Source organism: Symphodus melops (genome assembly GCF_947650265.1).
Source record: "Symphodus melops genome assembly, chromosome: 1".
In the NCBI taxonomy this organism is placed as follows: domain Eukaryota; kingdom Metazoa; phylum Chordata; class Actinopteri; order Labriformes; family Labridae; genus Symphodus; species Symphodus melops.
The window spans coordinates 33,633,852-33,656,896 of record NC_136691.1 but is presented as its reverse complement, the minus strand read 5'-3'; the positions used below and the strand labels follow the sequence as shown (position 1 = coordinate 33,656,896).

Here is a 23,045-nt window from a genome sequence, read left to right as displayed (position 1 = left end):
TTCAGAACTAATCACAAATGTTCATTTTATTAAATATATAACAAGATAATCCTGTAGCTGTAAATGTAAGGAATAATTTTTTTACAAATCAGTTTCCTGCAAAGATGGGCTTTACTGGCTCTACTCCTTCCTTATACTTGACATTTAAACTGGCCTATTTTTTTATTTCTAATACCAGCAGTGGTTCTTACAATTATATACTGCTGGAGCGGCAGTAGCTCAGTTGGTCGGGAACCAGAGGGTGGCCAGTTCAAGTCCTGATATGGACCAAATTCTGAAATGAGATGGAGAGATGCCAGTCTACAGTGGTGTCCAAACTTCTTTTCTTGCCGGCCACAGGTTTGTTTTTTTAAATGATACTGTAAGGAACTTTTTGTATTTTGACCTCTACAAAAGTAATGTAAATACACAATAACCAGCTATACAGTGGGAAACAATTTTGTTCTATTTTTTTTAATTGTAAGGCTTTGTGGATCAGACTCAAATGATTCACAAAAGAAACCCTTTAGTAAAAGGAAATCAAATACTTTTTTTAACGTTTTTTATTTATTTATTTATTTTTTCTCAAAATCAAGCCTGTAATGTGTTTAATTTGCAAAAGCTTTCCGTATTTAGCTCAGGTTATTAAATGGTTAAACAACAGTCCGCTTGTTTGCAAAAAGGATGCAAAGGTTAATTTTTATAGTGTTTAAAAAAAATGTTTAAAATAGTAAAAACAAAATAAAAACAAAAAAATGTTGTATAGTGAACATTTTCTATTTTAGAAATATCTTTCAGCCTTCGCTAACATAAAAAAAAAAAAAAAAAGCAAGATATGCTATCTGAATGAGGCCTCGGGTCAAAATCTTCTCATTCTCCCATTGAGGTCAGAAGCCCCCCAAAAAATACCTGAAGGGCCACAAATGGCCCCCGGGCTGCACTTTGGACCCCCCTGGTCTAAAGCAGCTCACTCTGACAGCTCTTCATTGATGCATGTGTTTATTTCAGCTCATGTGTTTGAAGCCTGTTAAATATAACAGAGTGAAAAACCTGAATTTCCCCAGGAACGAAAATGTATGGACAACTGCATTTATTTTTAATCCAGTTGATGGCGCTGTTGCAACACTTCGCATGCGAACCCTTCCGTTTAAAAAAACAACGAAGAAGAACACATCGGAAGTAAATAATGTGTTACCTGTCATGTCCTCTCTCATGGGTAACAACACATCAGAAACAACAAGTTAGACGCTAAATGAACATTTTTCTTGTTAGAGAGACTTCTCATTGATCCGCTTTCAGAGAGTGAACGGACAGCTGTGAGCTTTGTGACCTATTATTCTATCTCTGAGAGGATTAGCTGAAGTTAGCAGAGGTGCTAAACCCCTTCATTCAACATGAAGACAGTCCTGATGGTGGCAGAGAAACCCTCACTGGCTCAGTCGATTGCCAAAATCCTCTCTAAAGGTAAGATCAGAAATATGTCCCACTTTAATCACACAGGTAAGGCTAACATGAGAGTGGCTTTATGTCCCTGTTTGGTAGATTAAAAACACATTGTTTTTGTCTTTACATGTTTTTAAATCACTCGGATGTTTGAGGTAAAATAATAAAACCCCTGAGGCTGAGATGTTGGTGAAGGGCACCAAAAAAAATCAACGATTTTAAATTGGCTTCAAATGTTTAAAAAGAAAATATTTCTGCTTTGTTGTTTTTGTCCGCATTAAAGTTATGTTGACTGGTTACAAACAGAAGAAACATACAAAAAGCTTTGTATTTTGAACATTATGATATCATTTAAAATGATAATAATAAAACACAACAAAGTCTAGGAGTTTAAAATTTAAGCTTATTAAAAGTTCACCATTGTATTTAAACACACACACACTCACGTTATATTTGGACAAGCAGACAGATGTCTCCTTTAGAGCACAGAGGACTGTTTGAAAGAGGAGTATAATATGTCCTCTTGAATAATATTCAAGATGTTTAATCTACGCCACAATTAGATTGGAGCACTTTGATAATGTGGTCGTATGTTTAATAAAAGAAAAACTAATGACAATAAACTTTCTGCAAATTCTGCACAAATTGCAATGGAGCACTTTAATATGGTAGACATATTTAATATTTTATTTTGAACCACTCTTAATAGGTGACAAGAAACTGTTCATGTATGCACATCATTATTCAAGCAGCTCAACCAACAACAGCAGCACACATGTACACCTGTGTACCTGTATACCTGTACACCTGTGTACCTGTACACCTGTGTACCTGTACACCTGTGTACCTGTACACCTGTGTACCTGTGTACCTGTATATCTGTGTACCTGTACACCTGTGTACCTGTGGAGGACTCGACTCGTCAGCCTGGCAGCCAAAATCACACTCTGACAAAACGGTGATACCAGTTGATGTAAAATGTCTTTAATTGCATGGAGGGGATGGTGACACGTTTCATGGTGAACACTGCACTAGTGGAAAACAATAACAATGAGTGGCATTGCATTTTATTTTACATCTTGCTCTTTCTGCTCAAACAACATTCCCGATGTCCACCAGTGTGGAGCTGCAGAGCGTTGGGCCAGTCCTCTTTAGTTGTGTCTGGAGATGGCACATATACAGGCAATGGTGATGAGCTCAAACTCCAGAGAGTAGCTGGCAGTGGAGAAGCAGTTGGGGTTTTTCCTGAGGACGGGCATCCTCAGGGACACGGGGATGGACTCCAGACCGAAAGTGCTGTCGAGTCCCCTGCAGGAGTGGCTGGTGTGGCAGCTGGCCTCATGAATGACCTGAGGGACTCGGTTCAGGTCGATGTTCTCTCTGGGAACAGATCAGACACAGGGGTTCATTTTGTAGGAAAGAAAAGTCTGCTCCAGCGTGATACATGTGATGATTGGGGGCTTTTTTCCCCCAGTAAATTTGTTCAATCATTTAGGATAATAAAGGAAGAGTACAGGTTATTTTATTTTTTTTGTCTAGCACCCAGGATTTAACGATTATTTGGATGTGCGTGTTGTTTTTAAGATATTTTGCATATACATACAGTATATAGATATCTAACATGATTTTTTTTGTTCATTTTATTTAGCTCCCTATCCTCAGTCAGGCTTGCTTTAGTAAAAATACTTTTTTCCCCCTACATCTCATGCTGGGGAAATCTGTGATACTTGATACTCACACGTAGGTCCAGGTTGCGATGCTGCGCTCGTTGATGTGGCTGGGCAGGTTGACCAGCTGGCTGTAGTAGTCCTGCAGGCTGTACGTGCAGAAGGACTCGTCCACACACTGACCGCCCAGCGGCATGGACAGAGACTGGTGCAGGGCCAGCAGGACCAGTGGAAAGACACGCAGCAGCTGGACACACAGCACAACAAAGTGTTTCAGTCCTCTCACTGTCAAACCACGAGTGTTAAAGTCACTGCATGAACCTGAAGCGTCGCAATGCTGAATCATTTTTGTCAGGACTTTCACTTCCTGCCTCTAAGTCAGGCAAGAATGTCAGGCTTTTAACCCGAATGAGTTTAATAAAAATCTTTTTTTACTCTAAGTTGTGTCAAACTGAAGTTTAAATCTCATTTAAAAGAAAAGCCCATTCAGCTCAGCAACAAGTTTCAAAAGCTGTACGAGCCGACCTGTAAGTTCTGATCCATGCTTCTTCTCTCTAATCTAAATGATCCCACTTCACTTTTTACATTTGAGCCTTTGCATTGTTAAATCTGTTGACATTTAAAGATCTGTTTTTTTTTACTTAAACAAATAAAGAGTTTAGGAGAAAAAAATGAAATTCTGTGTTTCCCCTCGGCAGGGATCTCACATTCAGAAGCAAAGAAATCCTGACTTCACTAACGCACTTCTGTTCCTTTCAGGTCGACTTAAAAGTGGCGAACTCGCCCTTTAAAATCAGAACAAGTGGCCCCTAAAGACCAGCAGAGTGTTCACTGTTTGGCAGCGTGAACCTAACCATCATGAGCATCGAGGTTTCCGCAGGTGTTCTTACCTGGAGCTGTTCCATGGCTCACGATAATGACTGCAGAGCTTCGGCCTTTAGTCTTCGTCCTTCTGATGATCTGAACCCTCAAACTGGAAGCTCCCACTTTTATATTCGCCTGGTCCTCCCTTTTTTTTCACCACCAATCATGAACGTTTAACTGTGAACGTGTGTGTGTGTGTGTGTGTGTCCATGTGTGTGTGTGTTTCCGTGTTCCTGTCATTAACATTCAGCCTTGAGAGAGCATTAGATTCAGAGTCCACTCAGTGATTGTTTGATTGTCTGACGTGCTTCTCTGAGGGGAAGCGGCCTTTGTGGACTCGCTGAAGCGCATGAAGTTGCTCCTCAGTAGCAATGGAAGTTACCAACAAGTTTACAACATGTGGACTTGACTCAGAAACATTTGGCGGTCTTGTTATGTTGGGGTGTGGACGAGTGAGCGGTGTGTAGAGTGACCTTGGGGTGCTCTGAATGAAACGTCCCGATGTGTCCACTGATGGCGCCTCGTCTCTCCTCTGCCTCGCCTTTTTAAGGAACCTGTTCCAGTCGCAAAGGCCTCAACGGAGCGTGCTCGGTGCACGAGTACACGGGCAGCTTTGAGGGCCAGTCTGTGCGCTTTAAGATGACTTCAGTGTGTGGACACGTGATGAGTCTGGATTTCATCGGTCAGTATCACCTACATCAGGTCCTGCTCTCCTTTTATCAGCGACTTCATTTACAGCCAATATTGAAACTTTGTGTTTCTTATTTTGACAACCTGTGATGTTGTGTTTAGTTTATAGATGTAAACGAATGTCTACACTTTTATTTGGGAGAATTAAAACAGTTCACGTTTTCTTTTCTTGGTTGGTTCTTCTTCAGGGAAGTACAACAACTGGGACAAAGTGGACCCGGGAGAACTGTTCAGCAAAGCTCCAACCGAGAAGAAGGAGGCCAACCCCAAACTCAACATGGTCAAGTTCCTCCAGGTGGGTCTTCTTTCACTTTATCTGAGACATCCGGCACAAGCAGCTGTGTGTCGGCCTCCAACGCTCACTCCCACTCTCTGGTCTCAGGTCGAAGGCCGCGGCTGTGACTACGTGGTTCTATGGCTGGATTGTGACAAGGAGGGAGAGAACATCTGTTTTGAGGTAATTTAGATTCTGGTGTAATTATTTTACGTGTGTTTGATGTGTCACTGAAAAAGAAAAAGAATGTCTGTATTTAAAGTTTTCACGATGAATAAAATGTGCAACAAAAAAAAAAAGGAGTAGCCTTGTGCCGACTTTTCTTTCGAGGCTGAACAAGCCTTTGATTGGCCTGATTGGGGTTATTTATGGATGCTTTTGGACGGCTTTAAATTAAAATCAGGCCGGCTGTGGCTCAGTTGGTAGCGTCACTTATTTCTCCTCTGGACTGCCATTCGTCCTCGGGCAAGACCTCCAAGCTGCTGCTGCTTCGTCAGGCGCGTTTGGATGTGTTTGAATGGTGACTTAACAACGCCACCTCCTCCATCAGATGTGATATTTACATCTTCACCTCTCCGCCTCGCTTTCCTCCAGGTGTTGGATGCCATCGAGCCCGTGATGAACAGAGGCAGTGCGAGGGAGCAGAGTGTTTACCGAGCCAAGTTCAGCTCCATCACGGACACGGACATCTGGAACGCCATGAAGCGCCTGGGAGAGCCCAACCGCAATGAAGCTCTGTCGGTGGACGCTCGTCAGGAGCTGGATCTGCGAATCGGCTGTGCCTTCACACGGTAACCCTGCTCTGTACACGCACACACGCACACACGCTTTCTGATCAAACCTTCAAAAAGTCTAAAAGGATTTTCAGTTCCTGCAGTGTGTGGCGTTTGTTTGCTCACATGGAAGCTAAACGATGTGCTTCTGTGTTTGAGCTAATCATCAAGCCAGGAATAAAAAGCAAACACATGACTATTTGAAGAAGATGGTGAACATCCAGGTCTACTCAGGGACCTGGATGGTCCTGAGTGGTTTTGTTTTATTCTGACGATGATGAAGGATATTTCAGGGTGGACGTAATCACAGAGAGAGAGAGACGTCGGCTGTTCAGTCTCTTCTTAAGTTACGTGTGGTGAATATAGTGAAACTCCTTTTTTTTTTTTCTTTGTTGTTCAAACCCTCTCAGGTTCCAGACTAAGTATTTCCAGGGAAAATACGGCAACCTTGACTCCTCCCTGATCTCTTTTGGACCGTGTCAGACCCCGACTCTGGGCTTCTGTGTGGAACGTCACGACAAGATCCAGTCCTTCAAACCAGAGACCTACTGGGTCGTCCAGGTGAAGGTGAGTCGCTGTACGTCCTCCTCCTTCTCTCAGGCTGCTTCTTATCGGCTGACCGGCTGCGTTTTGTGCAGGTGTTCAAAGGGAAAGACACCCCGCTGATACTGGACTGGCACAGGGTGAGGGTCTTTGACAGAGATGTGGGTCAGATGTTCGTCAACCTGGCCAAGACGTCCAAAGAAGCCAAGGTACTTCTTATATTTTAATTTAACAAGGTCCAGTTTCTGTTTGTGTATGAGAGCGCAGACCTCTCATTTTACATCATTCAGTTTCAGTTTGTTCTATGTTACAAACTTAAAGGAGCCTTCTCACTAATCATACTGCTGTTGGTCTTTCAATCATGGACTCAAATGTTGTTTTTATAAGCTTGAGTCGTTTTTCAAATCACCACGGAAACGTTGGGGAGACAAGTTATACGATCGCTGCAGGATTTTTGTTTCCCCTGTGCCGAGTGAAGCTCTGCTCTCAACACCTGTGTGATTACAGGTGGAGTCTGTGAGTAAGAAGGAGAAGGCCAAGCAGAGGCCTCAGGCTCTGAACACGGTGGAGATGTTGAGAGTGGCCAGCTCTTCTTTAGGTACGCTCCCTTTTAATTAACAGCCTCATCACATTCACACCAGCAGCACTTCATCTGGTGTGTTAAGACTGCTCGCTCTCGTGCAGCTGGTGCGTTAGTCAGAGTGGGACAGAGTCATGAACATGTTCCTGTGTAATCTGCTTTTTGTTGCTGATTAAAATAACACAGAGTGTGGCTTCATTTTCATGAATCGAGATGCACCGGCTTATCTTGAACACTCACCTTAACTCTTTACAGGTCACTCATTGAATGCTTTGAAATTCAAAAATTCAACCTCATAGTGTTTTTCAGGGACATAACAGAACTTTGTTTCTGTTATAACATTTTTAAAAATTGTAATAAAGTGTAATAAACATTGATAAAGTTACCATATTTGGTTCAGATGCCACAATAGCAGGATCAGTGATGTAGGGTGATCTCTTCTGATTGGCTGAGAGAGGATCACATGCTTCTCGACCTTACTGAGGTGCAGAAGGCTGACCATATGTAATGTTTGTGGAAATTACCAAAAATAGTCACTTGCCCTATAAAGAGTTAAGAGATTAAACAAATGTAAAACAGCGATAACAAAGTAAAACAAATATTTACTATCACAAATATATTTTACCCAATAAAAAAATGACATTTTGAAAACTTAAATTCGAGCATGTTTGGGCTCAGATCAGCACGCTTGGCGTCCCAACAGAAGAAGCAAAAAAGCGAGACGGTGCAGATCAGATATTTTTTTGTTACCATCCTCAACTTTTGACCAATGAATGCGTCCAGTACTGAACTGAACTGGAACACTTGGGGAAAATGTGGTAATAAGAGGTGATGGTGTTCTGCTCTCAGGGATGGGTCCCCAGCACACCATGCAGATTGCAGAGCGCCTGTACACGCAGGGCTACATCAGCTACCCTCGAACTGAGACCACCCACTACCCCGAGAACTTCGACCTGAAGGGGGCGCTGAAGCAGCAGAGCAACAACCACATGTGGGCAGAGGAGGTGAGCACCCAGCAGTCATGAACTATTCCAGGCTGGCAGACGATAGAATCTGATGTTTTTCTAAGACGGTCTCTTCTCCATCAGGTGAAGGCTCTCCTTTCAGCCGGGTTGAACCGACCCAGGAAAGGAAGCGATGCTGGAGATCATCCACCCATCACTCCCATGCGTTCAGCCTCAGAAGCAGAGCTCGGTGAGACAGTCAGTTTATCAGACAGTGGAGGAGCATGTTCAACGACTTTTATATTAAGAGAAACAAATCCTCATTCACCAACTGTTCCCAGGGATGAATTTTTCCTTAAAGCCACTAACGCAGTTTTCAGAAAGACCCTCGTATCACACTTTCAGGAATCTCCTGAAAAACTCCAAACAGACAAATGTTACCCTGGGACTTTGACTGGAGTATTTTAACCACAGCAAGTGTGAGTGAGCTGATTTCTCCTCTGGAGCAGCAGGATATGACATGGAGAGTTCACCTCGAGCCAATGGGAGGCGGAGCGACGTGTATGCTGTATACTGTGACTGCTGCACGGTGCACAGAAGGAATGATCTCCGTGCACGTCATGAAACAGCTGCATTACGTTTTCTGTCGTCCGGTGTTTAGTGTTGATCGTGTGATTCTGTTTAACTCCACGTAGCGTTGATTTAAAGGCAAATATTCTCATTATAACGTCACATAACAGACTCTGTAGCTTCGTCCTCTCCTCCCGCAGTGAGCAGCACACGTGACTTTTAGTTTGTCCACACTTTGAAGGTAAAAGAGATGAAGATGTTGAAAGATGGATGATTTCATATTTCCTTGCTTTCCCACAGGAAGTGATGGCTGGCGGCTGTACGAGTACATCACGCGCCATTTCATCGCCACGGTCAGCCAGGACTGTAAATACCTCCAGACCACCATAGAGTTCAGCATCGGCACCGAGGCCTTCTCATGTAGCGGAAAAACTCTGATATCAGCAGGTAAAGTCACGCAGGTCTCCTCTCCGGTCCTGATGTGAGTGTTCGATCAGGGGACTGAAAGTGTGAGCAGGTGGTACAAGTCAAACATGCAGTATGAAGGATGGAGAGATGAAACCTTTGAGAGGGTTTAAGCGAAGATTGAGGAGACGTCACACTCTTGTAGAAATTGTCATTATTCTTAATAAAGTTGTTTTTATTGCCTTGTCCCATCATGGCCAGGGGACTACAGATGAAAACTAGCCTTCTGGCTAATTCTGGCTTTTTTTTAACCATGTGTAATCATGTGTTTATGAAATTGTCTCCTTTTAAATAAACTAATATTGAAGTAATCCAAGGAATGAAACTACAATAAGCAAAGATATGAAAACAGATACTGATGTTCTTTTTTTCTTAGGCTTGAAAAAAAAAAAAAGTCTTGAAAAAGTTGTCGATTGAATCATGATAATCTGCTAAAGCTCTTGTGTGTGTGTGTGTGTGTGTGTGTGTGTGTGTGTGTGTGTGTGTGTGTGTGTGTGTGTGTGTGTGTGTGTGTGTGTGTGTGCGCGTGTGTGTGTGTGTGTGTGTGATGTTCCCAGGTTACACAGAGGTGATGCCGTGGCAGGGCATCCCTCTGGAAGAGGCCATGCCGCTGTGTGAGCGAGGAGACGTTTTCACCGTGGACGAGATCAAACTGGTGGAGAAGCAGACGAACCCTCCTGACTACCTGACGGAGGCCGAGCTCATCACGCTCATGGAGAAACACGGCATCGGTACACCTGAGAGCTGCCTGAGACATTTGGGATCATTTATCGTTTATATCTTCTAACTCAAAGTCGAGCATAAAAATCTGCAGCTCGGTGTTGAAAACTTCAGATACCTTTAGTACGACATGTTTTATAATGAAACGACCTCTGTATGTATATAAATAGTATTCATCATCATAATGATGATGAATACTATTTAAAACCGCTCCGCTCACCTTGGTGATAAAACATGAAATGATCCGATGTTGTATGCATAGTGCTTCTACTTATGATGCTGTTATAAAACCAGTATTAGTAAAAAAAAAAAAAAAAAAGTTTGATTGATAGTTGAACAGTCAGGGGACGTTCTTCAGGTCTACTGCTGAGAGGGAAAACACTCTTTTATGTCTATTACCAAAAGAAGTACACTCAGTGAAGTACAAGTTTTTAGTCGTTTTTTTTACACTTTAAAAACTTGTAACTTCAAAACTGATGAATTTATTCAAAAATCTTTTGAATGCTGCTGAATAGGGTTTTCAGGAGACGGACTCCAGAACATTTATACGTTTTAAGAAATAAATCCTGAAACACAAGTTAAGAGATTAAAAATGATGAAGCAGTTTATTTTAAGACAAAGTGTTCCAGCAAATTCCTCAATGATTCCAACATTGAATGTGCCTGACAAGCGAGTGAACTCTGAAAACTCTTCCGCCAGTGTTACTGAGTTTTGCTGCACAAACATTAGAGGGAAAAAAACAACAACAAAGTGAAATAACTCCAGTAGCGAGTATTTAAACTTGGACCCTGTCACCAGAGGAGCTGAAAGGCTTCTGGGTCTCTTTTAATCTCGATCTCTTTGTGTCATCGAAACAAGCTGCATGAAGTTTTTTTTTTACTCGTCATCGTCTTACAGGAACTGATGCCAGCATCCCGGTCCACATCAACAACATCTGCCAGAGGAACTATGTGACTGTAGAGAACGGACGCAAGCTGAAGCCGACCAACCTGGGCATCGTCCTGGTCCACGGATACTACAAGACGGGTAAGATCTGTTGAATTGATTTTACATTCTGTAGAGCTTTGCTTCCCAAAGTGTGTTTGCATTTGTCTTCTTTCATGGATCACCGTTTCTGGTCGATTAACTTGATGAACAAGCCCCTCGCTCTTTTTCCCTTGTGTAGCTGCTACATGTAACTCATGTAACCTACAACAAAAGCTTTTGTGTTTCATAGAACCAGCCACCCTCTCCGAGTCTGAAGTTCAGGAAAGGCTGCTGTAGAGCAGAAACAAAGCCGATATAATGACGAGACAAAATGTTCCGTAAAATACATGAGTCACATTTTCATTGATAAGAAAAAAGCTTGTTGGCAGGCGTTACAGATCACTGTACCCCAAAACAACCAAAGAGTGTCAGACCTGCTGCTGTGAAATAACCTTGAACTAACCTGTCACTGTGAATGTTCATATATTATGTCATTTAAATGATGATCTACACACTCTATAATGTAAATACTGTAAAACACAACTACCTCATGTTTACTTCATTCTTTTGACTTATCACTGCACTGTTATCTTATTTAGTCTTGCACATATTAGTCTTTAATTACCTGTTTATATTTGTAGCTAATTGTTAATATTTAATGTTTACATGGTAAAGAGAGAGCACAGTCTACCAAAGTTACATTTCTTGTGTGTTAAACATACCTGGCCAATAACACGTATTCTGGTTCTGAGCTTTCCTAAAGTGCCATTGTAATGTTGTGTGTGTGTGTGTGTGTGTGTGTGTGTGTGTGTGTGTGTGTGTGTGTGTGTGTGTGTGTGTGTGTGTGTGTGTGTGTGTGTGTGTGTGTGTGTGTGTGTGTGTGTGTGTGTGTGTGTGTGTGTGTGTGTGTGTGTGTGTGTGTGTGTGTGTGTGTGTGTGTGTGTGTGTGTGTGTGTGTGTGTGTGTGTGTGTGTGTGTGTGTGTGTGTGTGTGTGTGTGTGTGTGTGTGTGTGTGTGTGTGTGTGTGTGTGTGTGTGTGTGTGTGTGTGTGTGTGTGTGTGTGTGTGTGTGTGTGTTGCAGATGCAGAGCTGGTGCTGCCCACCATCCGCAGTGCTGTGGAGAAGCAGCTGACCCTGATCGCTCTGGGTAAAGCGAACTACCAGCAGGTCCTTCAGCACACTCTCGATATCTTCAAGAGAAAGTTTCACTACTTTGTCGACTCCATCCCAAGTAAGTTCACATATTCAGTAAGGCGGGAACATTGATGTCTGTGAAACAGAAGAACATGTGCAAACACTGGTGATAATTGGATTTACACACAAGAATTAAATTAGAACTAAAACAAAAAAAAAATCACTTGTGCTGGGAAGATGGACTGGTCATAAAACGAGACTGAAATGTGAGAAATAATTGAAATCAGTGCTACATAGCGTCATTCTCTTCTGCCCAAAGGGTTCAAATACATTCAGAGTGCACTGAGCTGATTGCCTTTCAAGGCTGTTCATATATAGGCTTTACCAGCAGTTCAGTTGGCTGATTAAATGCAGACTGACTGTGACCGAGTTACTAAAGTTTCCAATGGTAAAGAGATGAAGAGTCTCTCTATAAAACCATTAAAAATGAGCATGTGAGGTTTTTTTTGTATTAACACATCAATCTGCACACATAGCTCACATATTTTAATTCAACTTTTGGTTGAACAGATGTGCAGCATTTCAAACACTCAAAGAAATAACATCACATTGAGAAAAAATACCAACTGAGTTTTTATAGCAGATAAAATCAACAGATCATCAACTTCCTCATAACAATTAACATTTAACTGAATCTAAAAAACACGTGAACTGTGAAAATACAAATGTAATTTCATGTTTCAACATTTAGAATAGTTTTTATTACAATGGGGTTTTTATTCCACAAAAATATGTGTATGACATGTCTGATTATTGTACATTTCCAATGACTTGGATCAGGAAAATTTAGTGGAGGGTTTGAATAGTGGAAATGAATACAAGAAGAGAAACAGGAGAGTACTAAAGATTTGAAATAAGTAACTGTAAAGGGAACAAATGCATAAAAATAAAAACAAAACATGTTTCTGTTTGGATCATTCCTCTGCTACACAAGCCAAATATCTGATTGTATATTTTCCCAGGTATGGACGAGCTGATGGAGGTCTCTTTTTCACCCATCGCTGCCAGTGGGAAGCCCCTGTCCCGCTGTGGAAAGTGCCGTCGCTTCATGAAGTACATCCAGGTCAGCATAACATTCATCACTCTGTTAGAGTTTAAACCTCCTCAGGTGTTGTAGACAGCAGCAGGATCCTCGAGGTGCCACTGAGCATGGTGCCGTCTTTATCATCTGAGGTCAAATTCAAGACAGCTGTTGTCTGAGGCTCTCATTGGTGGCATCCCTCAAGGTTACGTTTTGGGGCCTTTTATATTCTATTTTTCTTTGTCCAACGTCATGCTCTATATTATTCAGACACCTCATATGCTCAATACGTGACTTTTAAGCATTTGTTACGCCTCACTGCAATCAATGTAAATATCACCAAGGCTTAATGGTGAAGACATTTTGTTGCTGAGCGCGTTTCTACGGTGGCTTTGAAGGTCGACTGCAAAATGATTTCACAATTGTGTAAAAACAGTTCCACAACACCGAATCTCTAAATGCAAGAATACTTCCTGAAACTGAATCGCTCTGTAATCACTCTTAGGAAGAGATATTTGAACATAGCTAAAACCATTCACAATGTCCACATGTTTTTGTATTGGGAGGAAAGACAGTCTAATGTGAGGTCATATGAGGCTGCCACATATGACCTCACCGACTGCTCTATCTTTATGACCTTGGTGCAAATTATGAGCAAACAGTATATGATCATTTTCTACCAGAATCATAATGTATCCATGTAACCGAGTATACATGATTATATATGAATCCTATATATATATGTTATATATATATATATCTATATATATATATTGTCATTCAACTTCTCAATGACAATGATTTAAAAAACAATAGACATTCAGAATGAACCATCTTTGTAAAACAAATTCAAATTTCCCAGGACATTCATTGCATTTCGAAATCACTTAGTCTTTATTCTCTCTAAATGTACAACTTTAATTGCATGGAGTCACGACTATATTTTCAAAGATTTACATTTTTATTTTCATAAACTTAAAGCTTAAATTTTACAACCTTATTTTCCTAATCTTCAAGTCTCTGTTTTCTTCCTGTTGTGTGGCCCTGATCATTAATCTGAGCAGTAACATGTAAGGAGAATAAAACTGGTCCCAAGATTGAGCCCTGAAGAACCACACCATCTGTCAGACACAATAAACATAAAAACACTCAGACTCTACACGGCCTAAATGTGTGACTGTGCATTAAACTCTCAAAGTGTTGTCTCTGGTTTGGCTTAACAATTAGATGTTTAGCATGAAGCACTTATTTTATGAATCCAATGGTATTAATGCATAGATCGTAAAGATTTATAATGTTCTCTGTTTAAATCACCACAGTCTTTTCTCTCTTTAGTCCAACCTCAGACACTTTTTACTGTTCCTCTCTCTGCGTCACTTGATGTCTGACTGCTGAGCTCTGGCCTTCAAAGTTCAATTTGAAAAAAAAAAGCTTTTAAATTATGAAGTTTGCCAAGCTTCCTGAATTTCCATTTCCATCTGATAACAACCACTTTTAAATTCATGAATGAATCATGAGGCTTTTTGTCGTTTTCATTGAATCTCAATAAATGCCTGTTGGTTTGCGTCAGACTGTTGAGTGGTAACCCTCGCACTGCGGACGCATTCAAAGTCAGTTTGAGTTGACTTTGAATAACTTCGACTCATCACAGTTTACAGGAAGTTTGTTCTTGTTCAACATGATCTGCTAATTTACAGATCTTTTAAAACAGTAATATCACATTCATTTGGTCATATCAAAAACCACATGTTGGATACCATAAATTCCTCTAATCCAAAAATATGGCAGCCAATATATAATATATAAATATTAAAAAAGTCATTTATAATGAGTTAAATGTATGTACCTTTCATCTTACAAATTGCTTCTTTACAGTTTACTGTTTCAGTCGTGTGAGCTGGCGAGTTTTTATGTTTCCAATCCAGCAACATAAATATTCTCACTTGTCACAGAGTGTATTTTATTGTTTCAGTTTTTAAATGTAAAACTTCTTTGAATCAAACTGATCTAGCCTATGATCTAGCAAAGACCTTTAAACATTAGCATATCCAGGCGCTCTTATGGGACTGCATACCACACACTTTGTCCAGAGGGGGCGCCACAATCCAAATAAACTGAAAGATCATGACACCTGATTAAATAGACATAAACAGCTATTTGGGTATTTTTTATGTTACAAAATCTTTTAATTTTCTCACAACCTTAATATCTGTCTGGTGTTATAAGTGCTCTAGTTTACATGTGAAACAAGAAGATTTATTCAGATTTATACAAAGTCTGGATTGCCTGATTAAATCCAGTTTTTGTAATATTCTTTTTTTTCTTCTTCTTCTTTTGAACATTTCATTCTCAAAATGTTTATTATAGCTTTATTCCAGTAAGATGCATTGGAACAAAGGGCCCGAGGCCTTAATGTCCATCATCTGCAGTCTGGATCTGAACCTGATTTTTTTATCCTCCTTGTCCCTGCAGGCGAAGCCCAGCCGGCTCCACTGCTCACACTGTGATGAGACCTACAGTCTCCCTCAGAACGGAGCCATCAAGCTGTACAAGGAGCTCCGCTGTCCCCTTGACGAATTTGAGCTGGTGCTGTGGACTTCAGGTTCTCGAGGGAAGAGCTACCCCCTATGTCCTTACTGCTTCAGCAACCCACCATTCAGGGACATGAAGAAAGGTGAGGCTAAATACTGTCTTTGTGTTATTCTTGTTTTAGAAAGAGTCTCTGATAAATATGAAACCAGCCCAAAGCAATAATATGTATGAATTTGGCGCCCACCGATGGTCTCTATGTGCAACTGCACCATGGTTAGAAACATATAGCCCACCACTCGTAAATCTGTGTACAAGACAAATATGACTTTGTATACAGACCGTTGTTTTCAAACTTGAAGATCAAAAAGGAAAAAGACGTAACATGGATTGTATTTAATTATTTGTATGTAAATCTGAGACATAACCTCACCCCTTCTTCTCTCACCTGTTTCTCTCAGGTATGGGCTGTAATGAATGCACCCATCCATCCTGTCAGCACTCTCTCAACTCTCTCGGCATTGGTCAGTGTGTGGAGTGTGAAGGTGGCGTTCTGGTTCTGGACCCCACCTCTGGACCAAAATGGAGGATGGCCTGTAATAAATGCAACGTGGTGGTCAACTTCTTTGAACATGCACACAGAGTGCAGGTAAGAAACAAGCCAGTCTTCTTTTCCTGGGGCTTTCACAATTGCACAAAACACCTGAAATACTCCTGAAGCTTTCAGGATGAGCTGCATGTGTGAATGCAAACAGACAAATGTTTCACTCCTTGCCAGCATCCGAGTCTGAGTAAGCAGCAGAATATTACCAGAAGAGAAAACACAAGTAGATAGAGAGATATTCTCCCGCTGTCAGTCATTTGTCAGTATTTGTATAAACGCCTCAAATATATTTTTTTCCGTGTCTTTTATCCTTTTCCTCAAAATCAAATCCTTAAAAAGTTCCGTTTTCAGACACCTTTTAAAAAATTTCTGCTGTAGTGATTGAGCTTATCAGTCCCCTGAATGTTTTATCATGTTCTCTGAGCTCTCTAAGGACTCTCTCTCACGCTCCTCTCTCCCCCCCTTTAGGTTGCACAGGAGAGCTGCGACGCCTGCGAGGCCTCTCTGGTTGCCGTGGACTTCAATAAGACTCGCACTCCTCTTCCCGCAGGAGAAACCCAACACACCGGCTGTGTTTTCTGTGATCCTGTCTTCCAAGATTTGGTGGAGCTCAAGCATGCCACCATGAGGCACCGGGGCGGGGGTGCAAGGAGAGGACGGGGACGTGGCCGGGGACGCCGTGGCAATCCTAAAAAACCCAAAGACAAAATGGCCGCACTGGCAGCTTACTTCGTATAATGTTTTTTTTGTACCGTTATTTGCTAGATCCATAGCAAGAAGGTGTACATGCCAGTATACTTCTGTTTTTACGTGTGTTAAATGACACTGAAGTAAAGATGTATTCAAAAATATTGGCTGTGTGTGTGGTTGTTCACTGTCATAAAATCAAGGTTTGAAACTGAACAACTGGAAGAACAGTTCTCTCTGAGATGTGCCAGAATCTGATATACATGTAAAATTAAAATGTTAAGATAATTTTTTTTCCTGGCTTTACATTTTAAACATCTCGATATTTACTTTACACTTTACATTTTCACTTTCCATTTTAAATTTGTTATTATTCTGGGTTTTTTAAATTAGAAAAGGCAGAAAGGCCAAATATTTGCTGCAGCTTGTCAATCACAGGTTACCCCATCCAAAATACTCTGTTTTGTGGTCTGCATGACTCTAAATGAGACTGTAATTTGCTATGAACATTGTTCTGCATAAAAAATAACGTAAGGAACAGTTTGAGAACATAAACACAATGAGAAAATGATAGTTCATCTGAAGAGCAGCAACAAATTCTCATAGACTTCTTTACAATCACATAGTTTTGAAACCAAAAGATTTGCTATTGCCGAAAACTTCCAAGAATAAAAAGTCACTTTTGAAATCACATTACATGAATTGCCATGTCCCTTTTTCATTTGTTTTTTGTTTATTTCAACTTTGAGTTGAATGTTAACCACAGGTGTGTGGAAAAATGATCTAACAATGGTGTATTTAGTTGTCCACGTTGATGTTTTGAAATCACCACTTGTGTTATTGAAACAGTTTGTAGATATTTGGGGGTCTGGCCCTTTAAATCGACTCAGGGCGCGGTGTGATGACGTAAAGGACAGTTGAGCTGAGCGTAGATTTGTAAACATGACGGAGTGAAGGATGTGACTCAAGTGTTAGCATCTCTGTTTTTACGATCAGGCCTCACAGCGCAGGTTTGTGTCTCCACACAGTGATTTGTATTAACTCTTTGTCTGACACAGGGCGTGTTTCACACACACACACACACACACACACACACACACACCACACACACTCTTTCTTTCATCTGTCTGTATGTAGTTTGTGTACATACTGTTAGCTACGATGCTAAGAGACTGTTCCGATTAAGCTAACCCAGGTAAGAGAAGGAAACAACTATTTATGTTTTTATTCCTGCTCGTCATGAATAGTGTTTCTGTTTCTCAAAGTGTGAAGAGCTGGAGCTCGTAGAGACTTCTTACTGCTGTCACAACATTTTAACTTTGTTTTGGAAATCCAAAGTGTGTCTCAACATGTTTAACAATGTTAAAAGATTACACTGTTGTTCTGCTGCTCTGTCTACGTCTTTGTGTGCTGCTGCTGCATAATAATAAACATTTTCTGTAGCTGTAACACCACAGCTCATTTCATTGCTTGTTTTGCCCAGGACACTCTTGAAAAGGAGATTTAATCTCAAATGGGTTTTTTTTTATTATTCCTGGTTAAAAAAATTAAATAACAATTTCCTAAGTCGTTAAAAGTAAAGCCAAGTTTATTTACAGAGCAGAAAGCACATTTCAGCAACAAGGACATTCACACAGAGCTTCACACAAGACATGAAAACATCACAACAGAGGGAAGAAAAACAAACATTTAAAAAATACATTTAATCATCACTGAAACCACAGGAAATCATCGAGAGATGAAATGAATGAGCATGGCATGAAAACACTGCACAGGATTTGTTAAGATACAGCCATGAGTCTTCTTCTAATAATGGTTCAATGATGCATCTTAATATCTGATTCACCCCCTTAAAAAGAGGAGGGATGGATTTTGTCCCTGCTGTTTGGTGTAATGTTAAAAAAAAGTGGAAACGTCGATACTTTTTATAGTATTGCGTGTTTAAAAATGATTTTCCCTTTTATTGTAAAAATAATCCAAAGTGTGGAGAAGCATCAGGAAACTTTAGATCAGGACTCATATTTCAACCAAGACGCTCTAAGACACATTTATTGTGTTTAGTTTGAGATATTTTCACAGGACTCCAGAAGTTACCAAATGAACTCCATAACGTGGAGAAACCAGTCGACTCATGTTGAGATCAGCAGAGTGAATTAAAATGTATGAATGAATGTCTAATTGAACTTTTGAATCTTAACAATCTGTTGTAAGAGAAGAGAGAGCAGCTACGGGCCAATCAAATTCACTGTAAAATACTGATGTTTGGTGAGTTGTTGTACAGTCTTATAAAGACAGAGCAGAGGAGGGGACACTGCTATTGATTTGTGTTCAAATGATATCACTTCATTATGTTGTTATAATCTCGGTCTGTGTTTGTTCCTGAAGTCCCAACGTCTGTGCTGTGTGCATCATTCATCTGTAAGTGAGTGTTGCTTTTCTTCTCTCTTTCACCATCAGATCTCCACCTGTGACTTGAGAGCTCATAGCAGACGAGTCAGTGAAATGGACGGGGACGAGGAGGCCCGGTGCTTTCTCCAGAGTTTCGTGGAGGAGTTCCCGGCTCCTCTGGAGGAGGACGGCGTGCTGCCCGTGAATCCTCTGAGCCGCAGAGTCTCTGAGGACGAGCTGCACGGGGAGAGTCTGGAGCTGGGCCTGAGGCTGCTGACGGCCAGGTATGACTGAGAACGAGACGTAACCTGCTTATTCTGCCTGTTTGATCTGAAGGTTGGCACAGCAGGATCATTCAGTGCTCTCTATACTTTAGTTCACTGTAATTATTAGTACTCCACAGTAGCTTTTCAACATGTTGTTATCATGCTGCATGCCGACATGAACAATAATAATAATAATGATCATGCCTCCCACAACTTTAAAGCTCCCGCGAGCAACTTTGAGCTCATGCTGCTTTTGGCGCCCCCTGTGGACAGAGAGTAAATCTTAATTGTTTACACATTTATAGATCTACTTATATAGTTCGAATCGTTCTCTCTCTAAAGTGGAAATAAAACCAAGTCACCGCCAGAGTTTGACATGAATGTGTTTCCACTGCAGGACAATGACTAAACATTTTTGCATCACATGCTTCACTTTAGTGAGCCGGACGAAAGGACAAGAAAACTGAATGTGAAGTTTCTGGACAGGAAGTCCAGCATTGCAAGACAGAGGCCACAACTGCTCGCGTGCAATGCATCCTGGTACATGTAGGCACTGCCGGCACGATGTACTAATGTACCTCAGCTCGCACACAGAGAAGGAGAAACCCTGCTGCATAATGAGTGCAGCAGGGTTATTTATTTATTTATTTATTCTTACTATTAATTTAGAAATTAATTTAGAGTATTAATTTAGAAAATCACAAGACGAGTGAGATTAAACGTACACACACACGACACATTAAATTGTCGTTTCAGAGCAGTTAATGTAGGAGTAATCTGTGTGTGTGTGTGTGTGTGTGTGTGTGTGTACATTCCTCACATGCCTGACAGCTCTGCTCCTGCCCAGCTCGCTCTCTCTGCGAGGTTGAATCTTCTGTTTGTGTTCATTGTGCAGGAACAACAGAGCTGTATCTGCTGACGCACCATTTAAAGAGTGAATCACAGAAAGAGAGGTGCAAAAGAACCGAGCCAAAACAACAACAACAACAGAACCTCCCCGATCATTTATCACTCCAATACTGTCACCAGTGTTTGATAGAATTTACACTTCAGGTGTTTCTGTGACTCTGAAGATGAGTGCAGGACAGAGGTTCAGTCACTGTTATAAAAAAGAAAACACACCTCAGTAGACATTCAGGTGGATTTAATCGTCATCCAGGGTCAGCAGGTCTTTAACAGGCTGATGATAAAACGTTTTGGCTCCTGGCCCTTCCGTCTCCTCTCAGCTTCTGTTTGTTCAAATGTCGAGTCTCAGAATTAGTCCTCCTGATGTCGGTCGTTTGGTCTAAGTTAATCCGAGGTGTTCAAGACGGTCTTTTTCTCCTCTTGACATTTAACTCAGACATGTTTGATATCATTTCAGGTCTTTTTGTCTCGTCTTGTGCTAATTCTGTTGTTCTGTTGATGTGACAACTATCAATAACCAATAGGAGCGTTCTGGCCTGCTCCAAACAGGAAGCTGCAAACTAGTTAACATGGCGGAACGTGTGGTGGAGAGCGTGATAATGCCTCTGTGTAACAACGCGTCCTCCTCTTTGAACCACGATACAGAGGAGATGGAAAATAGGCGGACAGAAATTGCTGCGGCTCCATCGCACACTCACCGGGGACGCCCGCGTTTCACCAGATTATAAAGTGATTTCTTTCCCCCTCTTGGCTAAAATGTGTAGGACACGTCGAGTCCTGGCTCTCTAGTTTCTCCTACCTTTTGATTTTCACGTTACACTTTCGGATTTACAGCAGGGGCATGATGGGAGATAGTTTCAGGAGGAGTCTACATGTAGACTCACAGTCAATGACCCTGCGAGATCCAGAAGAGATCCTTCTGCTGTACGGGAGTTCTCCCATGTCTGTTGATTTCTCCTCCTCACAGCTCAGTGGAGTCACTTGATGCCAACGGTTTGCGACCTCTCCTGAATGTTTCGTGGCGGACTTCTCCCGTCTGTTCCCCGTAATGACAGCCTTTACTTGGCAGCTTCATTGGAGATTGGCTGTGTGTGGTCACGGCTGAGTTGTTGCTGTTTGAGCTTTTTTTTTTTGCGTTTTGTCTGTCAGTTCTTAGTCGTGTTGTTTCGTCTCGCTCCTTCATCGCTCCGGTACAAGCTCCCAAAATTCTGGCACCCAGAGAAGATGTTTACCTATCAAGGCGCAGCTTGTACTGGAGTGGGAGAAGTGAAGATGCTAAAGTGCTAGGTGGGGGGATTTAGCCATTAAACCTGAGTGTCATCTACAGTGTGTGTTTGAAGAGATTTTTATTTCACTGGTTCTGCTTTACAAAGACTTTTTAAGATTGCCATGACAGTGTGCTAACAATCTGAGGATCAGTGCTTTGTCCTCTTCAGATGTTTTCATGCAGTGGAAGGTGTAAGAAGAGATGTGAATACACGTTAAAGCTCAGCAGGAACATTTCTCTTCTGCTCCGGAAGAGTTCACATCCTGTCTGCAGAAACAGCATTGTTCTCTCCGCGTCCTGTGTCAGAGCACAGCCTCCTCTGTAGCACAAATCTACCACAGGCCGTTCTCACACGTGCACTCCTGAACATGTGTCGACAATTCAGGACACGCTGTCTTTGCTTGTTCAGCTCATGTCCAGGTAAAACAAAAAAAAAAACAACCCTCAGCTGTTTACGTTCAGCTCAACCCGAATACTTGAAGACGTTTTCAGGACTTTTGGAGTAACAGGCCACAAAGTGGATCTCACGTTACATTCCCTTTATTTCCTGTTGGTGCAGAGGGTCACACCTGGTTCAGAGTCATGCTCAGGTCTTCACACGTCTTCTGTTTGTATGTTCAGGGCTTCTCCTGCAGGCCTCAGCGCCCTCCTGTGTCAGGAAGCGCTGTCCCAGCTGCTGCAGGATGACCTCTCCTCTTTCCACTGCCCACAGGACGCCGAGGCCGACCAGGAGGAGGAGCACAAAGTCTGTAAGTAGTTATTTTAGAAACGCTGCTATTTTGAGTCCCATGTGTTCATTTGATTAAATCCATGGAAAACAGACTGCACTCGTTTCCAGTAGTTTTACTGAGCCGTATTTTTAATAGGTCCTAACATCGGGTCATTTCTTGTTTTAAAGGTCAAGAAACTGCAGACAAACTCCTGCACGCTGTCTGAATTGTACAGATCATTAGCACATCTTCGGCTGTTTTCCTTAAACAGCCCAAATCTGAAACTGAAACAGTGACTGTTGTTGTTGACTTGTGTCCTCTGTGTGCTTCATTTTACCTCAGTGCTTCAGTCAGAAATGTCCAGCGTCACTTCCTCAACAAGCTGATAAATGTGGCGCTGCGTGGCATCAGAAACTTCCCTCCCGGCCTCCCGCTCCCCCTGCCGTTACCTCCACTGCTCTGTTCACGCCATCAAGAACACCAGGAGGAAGATGGAGGACAAACACCTGGCTTTAGAGGACTCAACCACATGTTTGGTATCAAGGTACGAGACGTGTTGTCACGACTTGAGCAGAATTTTAAACTTTGACACCAAAGACAACAACAAGAGAAATCCAAAAAACACAAAACCTGCTCATTTCTTTGTTTTTCATGGTCAAAAAAGTGCCAGCCAACTTCTGCACTCATGACGAATTGCACACAAAACGTTGTGAACTTTTCGGTACCAAAACATGCCATCAGATTTTTGTGCAGGATTTACCTGAAATGATTTGTAATTGAATAAGGATAAACTTTATTGATCCCCTAGTGGGGGACATGTGGGTTTTACAACAGCTCCAAAAACAGTCAAACAGGGAATATAACAGCATCAATAGCAACACAAAAAAAAAAAGACCCCTCTCCTACACACGTGTGTTATGAAATAGATGAAGCCCTGTAACTATTGCACGGGTTTGAGACTCCATCCGGACTTCAGTTCAACAATCTGCAGACCT

At 41.6% G+C, this 23,045-nt stretch overlaps 3 protein-coding genes across 3 annotated transcripts in view; 2 read left to right on the top strand and 1 right to left on the bottom strand.

The window, feature by feature from the left end:
- Nucleotides 1-1,121: 1,121 nt before the first annotated feature.
- Nucleotides 1,122-16,677, top strand: top3b (DNA topoisomerase III beta). Its single transcript, XM_079350326.1, has 18 exons — nucleotides 1,122-1,443; nucleotides 4,504-4,635; nucleotides 4,832-4,938; nucleotides 5,026-5,100; nucleotides 5,512-5,708; nucleotides 6,101-6,257; nucleotides 6,329-6,442; nucleotides 6,741-6,831; nucleotides 7,663-7,817; nucleotides 7,902-8,007; nucleotides 8,628-8,774; nucleotides 9,350-9,523; nucleotides 10,410-10,538; nucleotides 11,560-11,709; nucleotides 12,635-12,735; nucleotides 15,166-15,367; nucleotides 15,684-15,871; nucleotides 16,295-16,677. The coding sequence occupies exons 1-18, from the start codon at nucleotides 1,374-1,376 to the stop codon at nucleotides 16,562-16,564; spliced, it is 2,565 nt and encodes an 854-aa protein (XP_079206452.1). The 5' UTR covers nucleotides 1,122-1,373; the 3' UTR covers nucleotides 16,565-16,677.
- Nucleotides 2,483-4,440, bottom strand: LOC306828102 (interleukin-25). The gene is made up of 3 exons (XM_079350346.1): nucleotides 3,980-4,440; nucleotides 3,161-3,336; nucleotides 2,483-2,802 (listed from the first exon to the last, which is right to left on the bottom strand). The coding sequence occupies exons 1-3, from the start codon at nucleotides 3,992-3,994 to the stop codon at nucleotides 2,574-2,576; spliced, it is 420 nt and encodes a 139-aa protein (XP_079206472.1). The 5' UTR covers nucleotides 3,995-4,440; the 3' UTR covers nucleotides 2,483-2,573.
- A 719-nt stretch (nucleotides 16,678-17,396) lies between the features above and the next one.
- Nucleotides 17,397-23,045, top strand: part of ppm1f (protein phosphatase, Mg2+/Mn2+ dependent, 1F) — a 13,165-nt gene continuing 7,516 nt past the window's right edge. Inside the window, 8 exon segments of the mRNA XM_079349433.1 lie at nucleotides 17,397-17,523; nucleotides 18,971-19,185; nucleotides 21,962-22,089; nucleotides 22,393-22,406; nucleotides 22,409-22,448; nucleotides 22,451-22,494; nucleotides 22,497-22,594; nucleotides 22,859-22,868. Coding sequence (XP_079205559.1) covers nucleotides 19,016-19,185; nucleotides 21,962-22,089; nucleotides 22,393-22,406; nucleotides 22,409-22,448; nucleotides 22,451-22,494; nucleotides 22,497-22,594; nucleotides 22,859-22,868 — 504 coding nt within the window. The 5' untranslated portion in view covers nucleotides 17,397-17,523; nucleotides 18,971-19,015.